This window comes from Chiloscyllium plagiosum, unplaced genomic scaffold (genome assembly GCF_037043375.1).
Source record: "Chiloscyllium plagiosum isolate Xiang-an unplaced genomic scaffold, Cpla_swu_hap1 HiC_scaffold_30, whole genome shotgun sequence".
Taxonomy (NCBI): Eukaryota; Metazoa; Chordata; class Chondrichthyes; order Orectolobiformes; family Hemiscylliidae; genus Chiloscyllium; species Chiloscyllium plagiosum.
This window is the reverse complement of record NW_028270168.1, coordinates 18,762,165-18,780,693: the sequence shown is the minus strand read 5'-3', so window position 1 is coordinate 18,780,693 and position 18,529 is coordinate 18,762,165. Positions and strand designations below refer to the sequence as shown.

General features: G+C 40.5%; 1 protein-coding gene across 3 annotated transcripts in view; it reads right to left on the bottom strand.

The window, feature by feature from the left end:
* cep85 (centrosomal protein 85) overlaps positions 1-16,381 on the bottom strand; it is an 86,596-nt gene extending 70,215 nt beyond the window's left edge. For 2 of the 3 annotated variants that reach the window (XM_043717503.2, XM_043717504.2), the window contains exons 1-2: positions 16,276-16,381; positions 6,417-6,486 (exon numbers count right to left, since the gene is read on the bottom strand). In XM_043717503.2, the coding sequence (XP_043573438.2) occupies positions 6,417-6,471 (55 nt within the window). In that variant the 5' untranslated portion in view covers positions 6,472-6,486; positions 16,276-16,381. The remainder of the gene's footprint in view (positions 1-6,416; positions 6,487-16,275) is intronic. The other variant, XM_043717505.2, reaches the window with a different exon arrangement.
* Positions 16,382-18,529: the final 2,148 nt, after the last annotated feature.

Sequence of the window (18,529 nt, the reverse complement as noted above, 5' to 3'; positions counted from 1 at the left end):
AAGATCCCTCTGCTCATCCATACTACCAAGTATCCAACCATTAGCCCAGTACCCCATCTTTTTGTTACTCTTTCCAAAGAGAATCATCTCACACTTAGCTACATTGAACTCCATTTGCCACCTTTCTGCCCAGCTCTGCAGCTTATCTATATCCCGCTGTAACCTGCCACATCCTTCCTCACTGTCTACAACTCCTCCGACTTTCGTATCATCCACAAACTTGCTCACCCAACCTTCTAACCCCTCCTCCAGGTCATTTATAAAAATGACAAACAGCAATGGTCCCAAAACAGATCCTTGCGGAACACCGCTAGTGACGGCACTCCAAGATGAACCTTTGCCATCAACTACTACCATCTGTCTTCTCCCAGCCAGCCAACTCCTAATCCAAACCTCCAACTCACCCTCAATGCCATACCTCCGTATTTTTTGCAGTAGTCTACCATGGGGAACCTTATCAAACACCTTACTAAAATCCATATACACCACATCTACCGTTTTCCCCTCGTCCACCTCCTTAGTCACCTTCTCAAAAGAATTCAATCAGGTTTGTGAGGCACGACCTGCCCTTCACAAAACCATGCTGACGATCCTTGATCACATTATTCCTATCCAGATGTTCATAAATCCTATCCCTTACAATTCTCTAAGACTTTGCCCACAACAGAAGTGAGACTCACTGGCCTATAGTTACCCCTACTCCCCTTCTTGAACAAGGGAACCACATTTGCTAGCCTCCAATCTTCTGGCACTACTCCTGTAGACAACGAGGACATAAAAATCAAGGCCAATGGCTCTGCAATATCCTCCCTTGCTTCCCAGAGAATCCTAGGATAAATGCCATCAGGCCAAAGGGACTTATCTGTTTTCACCCTTTCCAGAATTTCCAACACCTCTTCTCTACATACCTCAAAGCCATCCATTCTACTTAATTGTGACTCAGTATTCACATCGACAACAATGTCCTGTTCCCGAGTGAATACTGACGAAAAGTATTCATTCAGTGTCTCTCCAATCTCTTCAGCCTCCACACGCAACTTCCCACTACTATCCTTGACTGGACCTATTCCTACCCTATTCTGGATCAGTGGTGCTGGAAGAGCACAGCAGTTCAGGCAGCATCCGAGGACAGGCAAAAATCGACGTTTCGGGCAAAAGCCCTTCATCAGGAATAACTATTCCTACCCTAGTCATTCTTTTATTCCTGACATACCTATAGAAAGCCTTAGGGTTTTCCCTAATCCTACCAACCAAGGACCTTTCATGTCCCCTCCTTGCTGCTCTTAGCTCTCTCTTCAGATCCTTCCTGGCTACCTTATAACTCTCAATCGCCCCAATTGAACCTTCACGCCTCATCTTTACATAGGCCGCCCTCTTCCATTTAACAAGGGATTCCAATTCCTTATTAAACCACGGCTCCCTCACACGACCCTTTCCTCCCTGCCTGACAGGTACATACTTATCAAGGACACTCAATAGTTGCTCCTTGAACAAGCTCCACATCAATTACGCCCTTGCCTTGAAGCTTACTTTTCCAAGCCACACATCCTAAGTCATGCCTCACCGCATCATAATTTCCCTGCCCCCAGCTATAACTCTTGCCCTCTAGTTCACACTTTCTTCTACGATTCTCGGACTATTAGGAGGCCTGTAAAAGACTAACAGGGTGAGCTCACCTTTCCTATTCCTAACCTCAGCCCAAACTACCTCAGATGGAGAGTCTTTATCCATCGTCCTTTCCACCGCTGTAATACTATCTTTGACAAGCAATGCCACACCTCCCCCTCTTTTACCCCCACCTCTGACCCTACTAAAACATTTAAACGCTGGGACCTGCAACAGCCAATCCTGTCCCTGTTCTACCCATGTCTCCGTAATAGCCACAACATTCTCCCCATGTCTGCATGGGTTTCCTCTGGGTGCTCCAGTTTCCTTCCACACTCCAAAGATGTGCGGTTAGGTGAATTGGCTATGCTAAATTACCAATAGTATTAGGTGGATTAGTTGGGGGTAAATATAGGGGGGGGGGGGGGTCTCTTCGGAGGGTTGATGTGGACTTGTTGGGCCAAAGGGCCTGTTTCCATGCTGTAGGTAATCTAAGCTTGCCCCCCACCTGCTGCCCCCCCCCTCCATCTAGTTACAGAAGCTGGTCAATGCAGTGACTCTCTATGGCAGCTCCAACTAACTTCAGCCAATAAATGAAAGTTGGTCCACCTAAAGTACATTTAAAAAAAAAGGTAAAAAAAGTCAGCACAGCCTCAGAAGACCATAAGATCGCTGAGATATCAGACGGGGGAGGAAAAAGGGAGGGTCACCACCTGATGTAAGTGGTGGAGTTGAGAAGGTGGGTCCTTTATTGTAACCTCAACTGGATTTGCTGGAATTGACCCCATGCTGTTGGCAGCAATGCTGCATCACAAACCAGCCATCCAGTCAAGTGCCCCTAACATATGTAGTGTGCCTCTTTTAAGTTGTAGTGTACAATACCATGGTGTGTTCCTTTAGCCACATATTTAGTAATGTATTTTACATTGCAAGTCATTTCAACTAGAACTGCAGTGTTGCACATGTTTGGTACACTGTTTGAACATGTGCATTTTTTTAAGATCTGGGTGAGAACCCAACTCCAACTTGAGCAGCAAGTCACACCTGGACCCCTACTTCATAGTAATTAGTTTCCCATCAAGTTGCAATTTTCAAAAAAACTTAACTAAACCTTTCAGTGAGGGATTTCTTTACTTTGGGTTGCATCTAGGTGAACAGTCCAACAAAGTGTGCATATTACTTACGCCAAAAATTTGAAACATGCTAATTTGTAGAAAAGTTAAATCAATTTTGAAAGTTTTTGCTGGGAAAGAAAGATGGTGTTTGCCAAAATCAAAGCAGCTCCAATATTTCTGGTTAAGCCTGATCTCAAACGTACTTAGCAGTTGAGGTTTATCAATGCTTTTGCCAACAGTTAGGGGTTTGTGTTGGCTGAGCTAGTTCAGAAGGAGGAGGCAGACCACTTAATTTATACAGCACTGAATGCTACAACAGGTCACCACGAACAAAGTAAATGACAACTTTTATCTTGAGGCAGATTTGCTTTCATATAATCTTCAAAAAAGTGTTTAAAAAAGTTACTAACTTCAGTTGTTAAGAATTGTGAATGATCATTAAGTGCTAGCAACAAGAAAGAGCAAAGGGGAGATGGACTTCAAAATTTTCTGCAAGGGTAGTTTCCCCAAGTCCACTGGGGAAAAGAAGAAAATGGTGAGGCCTGCCATCGCCCCTACTAGCCTGTTAATTTCAATTTGTAGTACTTTCATTTCTTTCTGCATTATCTTAAACAAGACCATTTGTAATTCAGTCTGCACACTATCTTCCAAGTTTTGTTCATCTCACCACCAACCCCCTCCTCAAAGCCCTATCCCTAAATGTTGTGACCAGATTATGTTCTTCAAGGTCTCAACTGTTAAACTGCCAGATTAAATAATGAGAAATTTTAGGAAAAACTGGCTAGAGCCCAGGAATATGCATCTTAACAAATCAAAACCTTCATGCTGAAAATGAGACAGGAATTGGAGAAAACCTGAAATGGTTTATCCTACTCAGCAGCACAATGCAGATAATTCTCCTCCCAAGGCAAACCACTCAGTTGAAACCAACTCAATTTTCTCCATAACAAAAAGATCGTAAAACAAACAACTGCAAATCCTGGAAATCAAACAAATGTAGGAAATGCTGGAAACACAGTCTGCAGGTCAAGCAGCATCTCAGAGGAATTTTCTTTTTTTTTTTAAAAAAAAAAGGCACTTCAAACATAATCTTTTATCAGAAAAGGAATACATTACAGGCGGACACTTCATTCTCAGTGTGTTGATCTATTCTCGATTTCAAAATAATGCCAAGACCAACCAACAGAATGCAATTCATTTTTTGTCTTACTCACATGTCGAAACAGCAAGTGGCATGGAATGTCAGATATACTTGTGGACTGAACAGAGCTGCTTAAAATTACCGCCAAGTCTAAAATTAGGGTCACAAAAGGATACCTCTCAAAAGAAGGAACCAACGAGAATGGAAGTAGCTCAAGACCCAATTGTTGCCTCATATAGAAGCTTGACATGGCCAGCTCCAGCAACCATGAAACAGGTAGAACAGTGCCTGCGTGGCAAGGTGCAGGAGTGTAAGAAATGTTGGTGTTATGACACTGCAGTGGCCCCTTCTATTAAACCAAACACCCAGAAAAGCTCACCTAGTCTCAATCTGTTGAAATGCAAGTGACAGAAAAATTCCACAAAAGAAAATAACATCAATTTAATTCTAAAAAGGGGAATATTGAACAACTATTCACAACTCTAAACCTTTTCTCTTAACTGATTATCTGCCTCCAACTCTTTAACAATTTGCTGTTCCAATAAGGCACTTATTAAAAATTACAACAACTTAAATGTCAAAACCACACAACCGCTGTCATCGGTGACTTCACTCTTCTGGTTGCTGAATTCCCTGGGTTGTCTTTCTTTTTACTGCGAGTAAGTTTCATCCAAAAAAGGTATCTTTGATAGAGAGGGTTTCCTAATTTCTTGGATCTCTCTCAATGGCAGTTGCTCGCTCTCTCCAATTTTCAAAAATGCCCCTTTTTAAAAAAAAATCCCCAACATTGGAAAGGCTCATTGAATTTATTGTTTTGCCAACATCGAACCAAACTCAAAATGGGTTTTTGTAACCTGGGGCACAATTTAAACTGATTATTTTGACGGCAATTTGAATTTAACCAGCAACCAAAAACTCATGTATCCATTTCACAGCCAAAATGTCTCAGTCCCAGAGTATACTGGAAAATTGAAAATGTCATCTACTCATATACACAGGTGCTTATAAGCTCTCAGTTCAGAACAGCATTCAGTCTTTCAAAAGGTACAGCACACATCTATAACTTTGTAACACTAGGATGGAAATCTAGTTGATGGATCACTAGCAGCACAATACATCAGGAGGCAAACCAGTTTTTTCCCCCCAATTGTTCCATTTGATCTGTTGATCAATCAGGACATTCAGTTCTGATGACAAATATATTGATGCTCGAAATATATTGATGCTTCAGGTTAGCCTCTTTACAAATGCTGCCCTACTTGGATTTCTTAAAATAAAATCCTGCTCTGGCTCCATCAGAAGAGCCTATTTTTGCCTTGAATTATTGTACGGTCATAAAATGTATTATGTTTACTCAAGCCAAGTAGCTTCAACCTCTACTCCAGGTAACAAATATCTTATTTATAATGCAAATGCAACAGGGCAGCTATCCCACCATCTTAGACTTTGCAACTTAAGTCAGTCAGCGAACTCAACAGAATGAATAACACTGCCTTTTCCAACACAAGGTCAAGACCTTTGAACACCATCTTTACATAATTTCAAATTTCACTGTATTTACAAATCTGGAGTGGAAAATCTTTAAAACAGTTATTTCCAACAAGTCCACGAAAACTATATCTACCTCTATTAGATACAGAAAATAAAGCTTCTGAAAGTCAATTCCAGCTACAGCATTACAGAAGATTGAATCAAACAGAAGAATGTTGTAACCATGCAGGTTGTGCGCATTTTGGAGTAGTATATACTTTCAGATTGGGTGAATCAAAAATTGCACACTCAAGTATTGGTACTTTCAGATTCTTTTTAGATCTAATTTTTAAACCCACAGGTTTGAGTTTAATAAATTAAGAGTTTCATGCAATTTCAGAATGCCATTCTGAACTGAACATTTTCATATGACATCGCTAGTGCATGTTGACAGCCAGAAAAGCCCCAATATAAAAAAAAACTTAGTGCTGCTACAAATCATTTTTATGAATTCCAGTTGCATTATTGTGTGCGGTTATCAAAACAAAAAAAGAGATATTGCACAACTATAAAGGGGAAAGACTTAACGGGCTGGGACTTTTTGTGGAGAGAGATTATCTAATAGGTCTAGAAAATTATGACAACACGACAGAGTATCTGGACAAGATATTGCATCTTACAAAAATTCAGATTCATAAATAAGACAGACAGTCACTAATAAAATTGTAAAAGGAATTCAGAAAAAGAAAATCTTTGTTCAGAATGAGAAACTCTGCCAAATTGGTTGAAGTGACTTGCCTTGATGCAGTTAATGGGAAGCTGCATATGTACATGTTGGAGAAAGGAATTGAAAGAATATGCTGATCGGGTGAGATTAAGTAAGATGAAGAAAGATGGGTGGAGTCTTGTGGTAGAAACTGGATGAGACTTGTTGGGTCAAGTGACATATTTCTACATCATTAAACTTCATGGAGAAAGCATTTATAATTACATTTCCAGTAGATACAATATAAACATTTGCAGTACTTGACTTGCAACATATCCATGCAAAAGTACAGGAAAAGAACACTTTTGCAGTTCTCTACCTATTGCGTTGGTGTGCTGTTGAATCGAATCTCTATGCTTCCTGGAAGTAGCCATATGAAATCAATTCACCTGTTCACAAAAAGCATAAATCATCATTAAAATAGGCTACAGAGCATGAAAAGACGACATAGTGGCTTTTTAAAAAGTGATCACAATAGATGATATTGCATTTTTCATGAAGAAAATGAACCAACTGACTGATGAGCAAAGAAAAGAGAGTGAGAAGTGCAAGCTCCCGGGTCAAAAAGTACTCTTCCTCACAACAGGCAACTGTACTCAAGTTTTCCGAAAATTCCCCCCCCCCGCCATTTCATTTACACTCTCGTATCACCTTCCGTTTTCACTGGCAAATACGGAACAAGAATAACCAAATGGTGATGGCATCATTAAGAAATTCACAAAAGTTATTGGAAACTGAAAAGTGGGGTCAACAACTTTAACGAACAACAAAAAAATTTACAGCCCAGGAACAGGCGCATCGGCCCTCCAAGCCTGAGCCGATCCAAATGTACTGACTAAACTTGTTGGTCAATTCCTAAGCATCTGTATCCCTCTGCTCCCCGCCAACTCATGCATCTGTCCAGACAGATCTTAAATAAGTTTACTGTGCCTGCCTCTACCACCTCTGCTGGTAACGAGTTCCAAACACCTACCACCCTCTGAAGTACTTACCGCGTATATCCCCCTTAAAAACTATCCACCTCTCACTTTGAAAGCATGACCTCTCGTTATTGAATCCTTCACCCTGTCTATACCCTTCACAATTTTGTAAACCTCAAATTAGGTCACCCCCTCAATCTCCTTTTTTCTAATGAAAATAAACTTAACCTACTCAACTCAACCTCTTCATAGCTAGCACCTTCCATACCAGGCAACATCCTCGTAAACCTTCTCTGCAGCCTCTCCAAAGTGTCCACACCCTTTTGGTAATATGGCAACCAGAACTGTACACAGTATTCTAAATGCAGCTGAACCAATGTCTTGTACAATGTTAAGATGACTTGCCAGCTCTTATACTCAATACCCAGTCCAATGAAAGCAAGCATACTATATGCCTTCTTGATCACTCTATCCACCTGTGCAGCAACCTTCAGGGTACAATGGACCTGCACTCCCAGAACTCTGCCCACATATATGACATCAACAGCCCTTCCTTCATCTATCAACTTGGTCACTTCCTTGAAGAAGTCTATCAAGTTGGTAAGGCACAATCTCCCCCACGCAAAACCACGTTGCCCATCATCAATAAGGTCATTCCTTACCAAATATAAATAGAACCTATCTCAGTACCCTCTTCAGCAACTTCCCCATCACCGACGTCAGGCTCACTGGCTTGTAGTTACCCGGAATATCCCTACTACCCTTCTTGTACGGAGGGACAAGATGAGCAACTTTCCAGTCCTCCAGCACCTCACCTGTATTTAAGGATGCCACGACGATATCTGTCAGGACCTCTGCTATTTCCTCTCGCCTCCCTCAGCAACCTGGGATAGATCCCATCTGGTCCTGGGGATTTGTCCATCTTAATATCCTTTAGCCTACCCAACACATCTTCCCTACTTATGCCATTGTGATCCAGACTAATTAAACTTCTATCTCTAATCTCAACATTCATCATGTTCCTCTCCTCAGTGAACACTGATGCAAGGTAATCATTCAGAATCTCTCAGGTTCGGCACAGCCTTCCTTCATTATCTTTTAGTGGACCAATCCTTTCTTTAGTTACCAGCTTGCTTCTTATATAAGAATTAAGAACGCTATGGGGTTTTTCTTAATTTTGCTAGCTAAAGCAATTTCAAGACCCCTTTTAGCCCCCTTGATTCCTTGTTCAAGACTGGCCCTACTCTCCCAATATTCCTCCAGGGCCCGTTCTGTTCTCAGCTGCCAAGACCTTATGCACGCTTCCCTTTTCCTCTTGGGCTTAAGTTAAAGTTCAATCTACAAGCTATGCTTTGCAAATCAGGTTGGAAGCATAACAGACCTCAATTTGATAAATTAATCTCAGAAACACAACAACTAGTTTAAAAAGGGGTTTACTCAAAAAAGGTTGAGTTATACACAGTCAGTTGTGATGTAACGCAATAATTCAGTTCTCACGTAATCTCATTCTATAGGAAAGTTATAAAATAGCTATGCTGTTTAAACTAATGGGGCCGGAATCACATTATAGCCAATACAGGTAAGGAAAACTTTCACTCTACAAAACTGGTCTAAAATCTTCAATCATATTAAAGCTAGTTCGCATTGAAGAAACACACGTTATAGCAAAGCAGACTGTATTTAATCCTACGCAAATATAAAGACATACTAAATTCAAATCCACATTGTTCTGTTTGTCTTAACCATTCTGCAGAATCTGGAACCTGGCCTGAAGATCTGATGCAGTATCCCTCAACAGCACCATGCTACAACCAGCCCTTGCATAATTATGAAGTGAATATACTGCTTGATAGAATGACTTAACTCCAGTTGACTAAGACCAAACATACAGATGCGTTTGGACTTGGGAATGATGTGCATTACTGTTCTATTTTGTATTCTCAAAAGCTCTGTTAAAGATTATAGGCTTTTTCTGACTAGAACATAAAACACGTGTGGCATATTTAAAAGGACTGCAACAGGTTCTTCATGAACTGGTAGAAACAAAAAAGATTTTAAACATCTGCTTACCAGCAGTTATAAGTCAAATTTCAAAAATTAAAAATTTGAGCTTATGTTAGGTTAATTTCTCTTCCCAGTTTTAAAAACACTCAACACATCATAACATGCAGTAACATGTATAGAGGGTTGGGAGGGAAGGAATGCAGTTTAAAAAACAGAGGAGGAGCAGGTTTTGCAATGCTGCAACATATGTAAACGGATGGTAAAATCTACACGTCATCCCCTAACTTGAAAGTTATTGATGACACCTGCCTAGTTATCTCTCCTCTTCCATTACACAAATTGTTGTCAGCCAGTCAGCAGATGCTCTAACAGTTGCGACTGCACAGTATTGACTGGGAGACAATTCTATGCAAGTACTAAAGTCAGATCTAATACAATGGATATTTACTCTGCATTTAACATTTAGCAGATAATTTATCAGGCACCTGGAGCTCATGCCCAATATCTACAAGGCCCACATTGTTCATAATTGCTACAACCCTGTGCAACTGCACATACTGGAGGGGGCTTAACCTTGCCCCTCACTGCATACCTGGACTTTGTTCAAATGAGATACATCACTACAGGGATTAGTCAGGTAGAAGCTGTGTAGGGCTCAGATTGCTTGTCTTCTTTGGAGCTCAGATAGCAAAGCAAAAACTCAAGGGTGGGTTATTTAAACCCATCTATTTAAGTTCATGCCATGATGTGCAGGTGCCAGTGCTGGACTGGGATGGATAAAGTCTGAAGTCATAACACCAGATTATAGTCTAACAGGTTTATTTGAAGTCACAAGCTTTCAAAAACACTGCTCCTTAGTTAAGTGAAGGAGCAGAACTCCAAAAGCTTGTGATTTCAAATAGGTCTGTTGGACTATAACCTGGTGTTGTATGGACTTCTGACTAATTTAATGTCAGGATGGGAATACTGTATGGTTAGTATTCTGAAAATGGGCATTAAAAAGACCAAGAGTTCATTTAATTGAATTAACAGAGAATAGTTGACTTCTGCATGATGCATCTTGCCCCTTAGATTTGGGATTTTCCAGTTAAAGAAAACATTTTATTTCACACTTATTGTAAAGGATTAAAGAGAAAAAATTCTCTTCACAATTAGCTGAAGAAACAAGGTCAAAACAAAAAAAAAATTCAATTCTCCAATCTTCATTTTTATTTTAAAAAAAGTCTCAAATCTTTATAAGCAATGCAAAACTAGTTTGTCTGGCAATCCTTGATGCTGATTATGAAAAGATAAAATTGGTGAGCATTCTCAATAGTTCTGTTGGCAAGAACTAATCGTGGATTTGATTCCCAATTTGGCTGATCTGATTTCATTGGAAAACCATAAAAGGATGGACACAAGAAAATCAGCAAGGGCTTTTGGACAAGAAAATACTTTTAAAAATATCATTTTTATTCTGTACTAAAACACTGCATTAGCTACTGCAATTACGTTCAGAATCCATTTCAAAGTGTCAGCAATTTGCCAAAAAAAATGCCATATGACAATACATTATCTTTCTCTGTAAGAAGTTATCTGAGGCCCTTTCAAATGATTTATACAGGCAATTGGGTATTATTTATATTCCAAAGATCTCCTAGTGTTTAGTGCGAAAAGGATCCTGTGGCTTGAGCTGTATGATAAAAATGACCAACACCAGTGTGCTCAAAGAGTGACATGGGCAGACAATTACTTCACACAGTAGCTTTCAAAAGAGGCAAGTCAATCTATACTGTCAGGCATATTGCATTCTCTCAAACAACTTTATAAAGAACTGCAATCTTTTGCCGTAACTTTAAAAAGCCAGCAGTGAAGTGTAGGAATCTAGTGTCAGGAATTCCAATCTGCAAAGGCAGACTGAGTGGAGCTGGCTTGAACAGAGTGGATACTCCCAAAGCAGAAATGTTTGCACGTGTGCATTTTAAAGTACCAGCTGCACCACACAGGCTATAAAAGATGAAACCACTGCAAAGACTGACTGACAATGGGGTCAGGGAACCAGGGAAGAAAGCAAATACATTTGATCTGGAGCTCCTTAGTTTAATCACTCAAACTACACTCCATACACACAGACTGACAAACAGCAACTCAAGATAGAAAGTACTGCAGAATAAATTCAATACACAAAATAGCAATATGCTTCAAGGAGATACACTTCAATGCTTATCTTTAAATCTCCAGTATTTAGAAAATTTATATTATCCAAATCAATTGAATACAATGCTTTGAGGCCAGTTGCGAGCTTAAAATAGGTCAAATCTGACATGGAAAATTCATTCCATGCAAGTCATCAGAATGCATTCTGCTCAGCATATTTTCATTCTTGATCCAGCTGATAAACAAAATAACATCAGCATGTCACACTGCACTACCAGAGTAGGACACAATTTGTTGTTGTAAGAGTTTCTCTGATATAGTAAGGTCATCTATATAAAAAAAAGATACAAAAAAATAGTTCAGTTGTCAAGAACTAATCCCAGGTTTAAGTACCAATCAGTGCTAGCTAGTGACCCAGTTGCAACCGGGCAGCATAAAGGACGGCTACAGAAAAAAAAACAGCAGGGGATTTTGGGAAACAAAGCTTGCAACATTTTCATTAGAGGCTGCACTGGCTCACTTACAGGAATACAGGAAAAGTTACCAAAGTGGATTTTTAAATTTATGAATTGCAGCACTGTTTCTTAAACACGTGAATACTCCTATTATTGCAACTCTCATTCAATACTCTGATCTGCAGCATGGTACCCTTGCCAGAGATCTGGCTGGTAGTCAGAAACCAGAGACTGTGGCTTCAAGCAATACACAGGATACCAAACTGGGAATGAACTCCTGGGTTATGAATAAACTTGCTCAATACTCAATTAACTTAAATTATGCTAAGTTGACAATACTTCTATATCCTCTCTCATACCATCTCCCACCCCACATCATGGCCCACCACAGGTCTGATTCCCATTCCATTACGGAGGTCTGTGGGTTGGTGGACTGGAGTAGCAGTATCAGCTATGTTATCGCCACAATCTGAAATGTTTTTCTATCCCTTCAATTTGCAGGTTTCTCTCTGCCTAACAGCTGCCTTTATCTTTGTGCCTTCATACACCTATCAGGCCCAGCCACATTTGTACTGCAGCAAAATGCTTAACAATAGATTAACTTGAGTCAAAGATGCTGCACAATGCACATTTAAAATTAGAGTGAAAACTCACTTATCTACATCCCGATTATCTGGCAGCACTAGCTGCCACAATGTTCACAGGGCAAACAACAAATGCTACTGATATCTGGTAAAGTTGCTGTCTTCATTTCAGCAACTATTTCTGTTCAGGCAATCATGAACCTCAATTTTTATTTGTACAAAAGACACTCCACTTCAGTTCTGGAACTATAATCGAACAATATATAATTTCTGGATCTTTTCAAGTGGAATTGCTTATCAAATTTAGGAGATGTTCTATAATCTGGATTTCCTTTAGCTTAAATTTAAATTTTAAAATCCTAACCTCCAATGTGCTAAAGTATAAAAAATTACCTTAACATTTGAGAACATACCCTAAAGCAAATCATATCAGATATACAAATATGTTCCAGAAACTATAAGCTTCTAAAAACCCCAATGGCCCATTAATTTTGTGACGAAGCTGCTCCTTTAAGAAGGTTATGCAGTCCTTGGCTTTTTTCCCCCCTAGAGGAGGGTGTAAATGACAGTGACTCCAAAAGTCTGCTGGTTGAGGGGTTTTAGGGCCAACTTGAGAATAGCTAACACATACTACCTCAGTCAGAAGGCTTTCAAAAAAAAAATTGTACAATGAAAGGGGAGTGGCCAGTTCTCCCAGCTCAGCTTTTCTTTGGTTTGTTTCTTTAAGCAGTAGTGTGGAAAAGCTGCTGGACTCAGAAGTAGATCCAGACAGGTACGCTGTCCCTGACTTCTATCCTGTAAGAACCTATTTAATTTTACTTTTTGTGCTAAGGGGTGTATATGGGGATTGTTGAAAGTATCTGGAACAGCATCATTAAGATGGGATAGTGTGTTGGGTTTTCAGATAGGATATGTTATTCGGTATTCTGTTCTTAGTGTTTCATTCAGTAATCTTGTCAATAAGTTCTGTTTTGTTTAAAATGAAGTGGTTTTGTCAGCTGATTCTCTCCTGGCATACTCATTTTACACTGCTTAAGAAGCTAGCAAAGTTAGGGTCTGGGCTACCTTCTTGAAATGTTGAGGGGTCTGACCTGGTCCAGTCCAGAACAATCTGCATTTCTGGTTTTTGAAGGAAGATCATTGCACAGAATACAAGATGGCCATTTTCTTCCAATAATGTCACAAGATCTTAATCATTAGGCCGAATTAAGGAAATGAAGTCTGCAGTATCTAAAACAATATAACAATTCCATGCAGAATGTAAGCAGCAAGACTCCACTGGGCCTTTGTTAATGGCAGATATGAATACAGAAGTGAAACATGCTTGCTGGGATTGTATAAAACCTTGGTGAGCACACCTTAGTCTACGCAATCAAAGAAGGATATAGTTGCCATGGAGGAAGTCAGCAAAAGTTAAATCATAGTGATTCTTGAATGGTGGGGCTGTCCCATGAGGAAACCTGCATTTGAGTTTGGAAGAGGCAATCTCATTGGGGAAACAAAGTCTTCCAGGACTTAAAAAAAAAAATCATGGACACAGAAGATACTTCCCCTGATTGGTAATTCTAAAAATCAGGGGAAAAAAAGGGCTAGGCTATTTATGACTGAGGGGAGGAGAAATTCCTTCAGAGGATTGCATACCTTTGGAATTTTTTTTCCCCCTCAGCTCTCTGGAAGATCATTGAATATGTCCAAGGCAGAGATCCATAGATGTTCAGATATTAAGACATCAAGGGATATACAAATTATAAGAAAATGGCATTAAGGCAGCTGGTCACACATGATCTAGTCGAATGCCAGAGCAACATCCACACATTTCTACTGTATTAAAAACCCCTTCCTAAATATTTAAAATGCTGGTTCTTGTATTCTTGCAAGGTTAATGCAGAGTAATTCCTAAACTATATGATTTAGTGCATAAGAAAAAAACTCGCCAACTGCTAGCCTAAAGTACAGTTCTTCCAGCACTGCTTGCAACTGCAAGAATTAAAATTCTGACATGTCTAGTCAAATCTCCAGCTGCGCACATGATATTCCATTTAGTGCAGGGAAGTCCTCTGCCGCTTTAGTGGAGCGGGAATCAGTGATGGTAGCACCACTGGATGTCAAGGGGCAGTGATTAGATTGTCTCTTCCTGGAAGTGGCCATTGCACCATACAAATGCAAGACAAATGTTATTTGCCATTTATCAGCCCAAACCTGGATAACATCTACATCCTGAATTTGAACATGGACCACTTCAGTATCTGAACAGTGACTAATGGTGCTGAACATTATGCAATCATCAGCATAACGGCCCCACTTCTAACCTTATGATGGGGAGGGAGGTCATCGATGAAGCAGCTGAAGATGGTTGGGCCTACGACACTACCCTGAGGAACTCCTGCAGAGATGCCCTGAAGCGGAGATGACTGACGTCCAACAATCACAATCATCATCCAACATGTCAGGTATGATTCCAACTCAGTGGAAGGTTTGCTCCCAACTTGCATTGATTCCAGTTTTGCTAGGGCTCTTCAGTGCCACCCTCTGAAATGTGGCCTTGATGACGGCCTGTCCTCTCACCTCACTTGTCTGGGAAAATGCTGTCTATACTATATAGATAGGAAGTTAAGTAACTATTTTGCAAAAACAAAGGGAAGAATCAACACCAGATAAAATTCAAGACACTGGGAAAATGTGATTGATTTAAACCACAGATAACTGCAATGCTGAAAAATGCAATTTCATCCTTAGCTCAGGAAAAGATGAGTCAAATTCTGCATATTGTTTCAAGTAGCTATTTATACATTCAGCTCCAGTTAGCATTTGAATCAAAAGTCAGAGTGAGCATTATCTTTGTTTGAAAATAAAGTTAAAGGGAGCATTTTACACCTGCTTAACCTTCCAACTTCCAGTAGGACAAGTATCAGAACTTATTAATGTTACAAAAATCAGAAACAAAAGATTATACACAAAACAAGTATTAATAACCATTACAGGGCAGAAGCAAATGGAGAGGGGCTGTAACTTAGGTTTACCTATTTTAAATATAGTCTACAAAGACATAATCTAATTGCTTGACATACTGTTAATTAGTACAGCAGTTTAGGGATGACAAATATTATAAAACAAAAAGAATAAAAAGTAAAGTAGATTGCAATGAGAGATAAATTTGACTGAAATACAGAGGCAGCATTGTAAATTGCATGTAAAGCTGCAGTCACTGGAATAAAGTCATTGGGCAAGCTCAGCAGGTCTGGCAGCATCAGTGCAGAGAAGGCGAGAGTTAACATTTCGGGTCCGGTGACCCTTCCTCAGAACTAAGGGTCACTGGACGCGAAAGGTTACCTCTGCCTTCTCTGCACTGATGCTGCCAGACCTGCTGAGCTTTTCCAGCAACTTGTTTTTGTTTCGATTTACAACATCTGCATTTCTTTCGGTTTTTCTCCCCCTCCCAATAAATTCACAGTTTAATTTTCCTTTGGCGATTGATAAGACCAAAAACGCGAATTTATCTTAAAAAAAAACTTTAATGAAAAAAAATAAATCGATAACTGGGATATACTGGAAAGGAGCAAGAGCCAACATCTAACAGTGGGGGTTGAAAAGTATCCATCGACAGGATTAACATAATCCGCCTAAAATCCCATTAACCTCAATCGACAAAGTCGGTCTGCGTCCTTGGTCACACTCATGTAGGACAGTGCAGTTTAACATCAAATAAAAGGATTTCGAGCAAAAACGTGCACTTTCTTCTAATGAAAAGTGCAGACAAATAAAGATATTCGATATAAATGTGACAAATTACATCGGAAATAACTCAGTACACAGTTAAGTCTAACAGATGGCCAGCTCCACTGAAGCTGATACATGTCGAGTAGAGGGAGGTGATGGGCAAGTGCCGGTGAGAGTAAAGACAGCCGGGCCGAGCCGAGCCAGGCCAGACCAGACCATATCGGGCCGGCCCAGGCTCCAGGGAACACGCTCTGCCACAACACGAGAAACTCGTGCTTCCTAGGCCAATGGTTCTGTCTGACGACGACCACAACGTTAAACTTCCCGTTCACTTGCGAGCCGAACTCTTATCGCTTGCTTACCTCAGGTCCCAGCCAGCGTCCTACCGACAACCCGCCAATAAAGCCGGGCTGAGAGAATACCCCACACCAAGGCTGGAGACGATTCAGCCGTTATGCTACCGTGCAACCAACCCTCATTTCAACCAAAGTCCCGCCTTAGGACATACCTATTGGTTAGTCACCCGAACGAGGCGTGCCAATCTGACAGTATTCGGCTTATTATTGGTCCACTGTACTGGCACTCATTATGGGGAAGGCGGACACAATCGTCATCAAGTTTGTCTGCACCGCCTACTGATTGCAGCAACGACTGCGATTCAAACAAACTGCCGGAAACCGTAATATATACAATAGCAGCGCATCCACTGTGGTACCATAATAACCGACATTAATTTCATTTCAAATTATGCAGCGAATTGTAATTGTAGACCAGATTGTAATTGGTTTACAACCACAAACAAAAACAGAAGTTGCTGGAAAAGCTCAGCAGGTCTGGCAACATCTGTGCAGAGAAATCAGAGTTAACGTTTAGGGTTCAGTAACCCTTTTACTGAACACACGTAATTCAGTTAGGAATAAGTCAAACTGGACTGGAAACATTAACTCTGTTTAACTTTCCGCAGGTGCTTCAAGACACGCTGGGTTTCTCCAGCATTTGCTATTATAGACAAAAATCCTATTTTCTTCTGCAACGATAGTCAGTTTTCGTAAAGCGTGGGTGCTAATCCCCACATCCACCTCTCCTCCTTTTGCAACCAGGCGTGGGACGAGACGACAGAGGACTGGTCAGGGGTACACACGGGATGTTCTTTCAGGGGACTGAGACTGGTAGGCACATATTTCTGCTCCCAGAGGAAAAAGAAAACAGTTCAAGCCAGAGGAGATGTGGTAAAAGTATATTCAAGGAGGACCTTCACGAGCAGAACATTACCTGGAGCAAAACAGAATGCAATGGATTGGGACTCATGGCAGGAACCTGCTACCCAGAGGAACTACACCTAAATTTGACAACGTGCCTGAAAACTTAAACTTTTGATTTGCTCCACAGGTACAGTTGATCTACTGAGTGTTCCTAAAATTATCTACTTTTTTGAAAATTTCAGGGTTGATAGATGGAGAGTGAAGGCTTCAATTCCTTACTCTGATTATAGCTACTGAGGATGTTCCAAAGCAGCTATGTCATCATCATAGAATCCCTAGAGTGTGGAAACAGGCCATTTGGCTCAACAAGTCCACACCAACCCTCCGAAGAGAATCCCACCCAAACCCATTCCCCTACCCTATTACTCTACATTTCCCCTGAGTAATGCACCTAGCCTACATATCTTTGAACACTATGGACAATTTAGCATGGCCAATTTAACTAACCTGCACATCTTTGGACTGTGGGAGGAAACAGGAGCACCCAGAGGACACCCACGCAGACACGGGGAGAACCCTATACGCGAGGATGGAATCTATGCCACTGTGAGGCAGCAGTGCTAACCCCTGAGCCAGCATATCATCTAACTCTGACCCAAGTGTATACATTTCCAGGGATGTCCTGTCTTACCATGTCCTGTATATATTTAGATTTAACAAAGATTTTTAATGTTCATTGACATGAGCCTGGATTACCTCCTTGTCAAAATCCAGATCTGGTCATATAACATGGAGGTAAGTGATGACCAAATCTACGGATCTGGCAAGAAGTGGCAACTGAGAACTTGAAGGGAAACCGAGAGCGTGCATGGATAAAGAATGAGGCCAGTCCAACAATTTGACCACAAAGGAATAGAAATCTGAGCAGAGAAACCAAGCAGTAGTATAGTGCATCAGAAAAAAGACTTCAAACCTGACTTGGTCACAGGACAACAGAGAAGGAAATCCTCACAATGGTAACAAAGCACAGGAAAAGTCTGTCGTGGGGAAGCGACAGTGAGTAATAGGTCACAGAACATTAAAGGTCTCTATAGAAATGTAAAAATTAAGGCATACAGAAAGTATAGTTTTCAAAAAAGTGTATGAAGTAATTGGACACATATAATACTGAAGGGCAGAGCTTTGCCCAGCCAATATTATATAAGTTTAAAAGTGTCAGAAGAGAGGCTATTTCAGAAAGGCAGTAGAAAAAGTTAAGACTAGATCAAGAGTCATACAGCTCGGAAACAGACCCTTTGGTCTAACCAGTCTATGCCGACCATATTCCCAAATTCAACTCGTTCTACCTGCCTGCGCTTGGCCCAAATCCCTCCAAACATTTCTTATTCATGTACTTAAATGCGTAACTGTACCT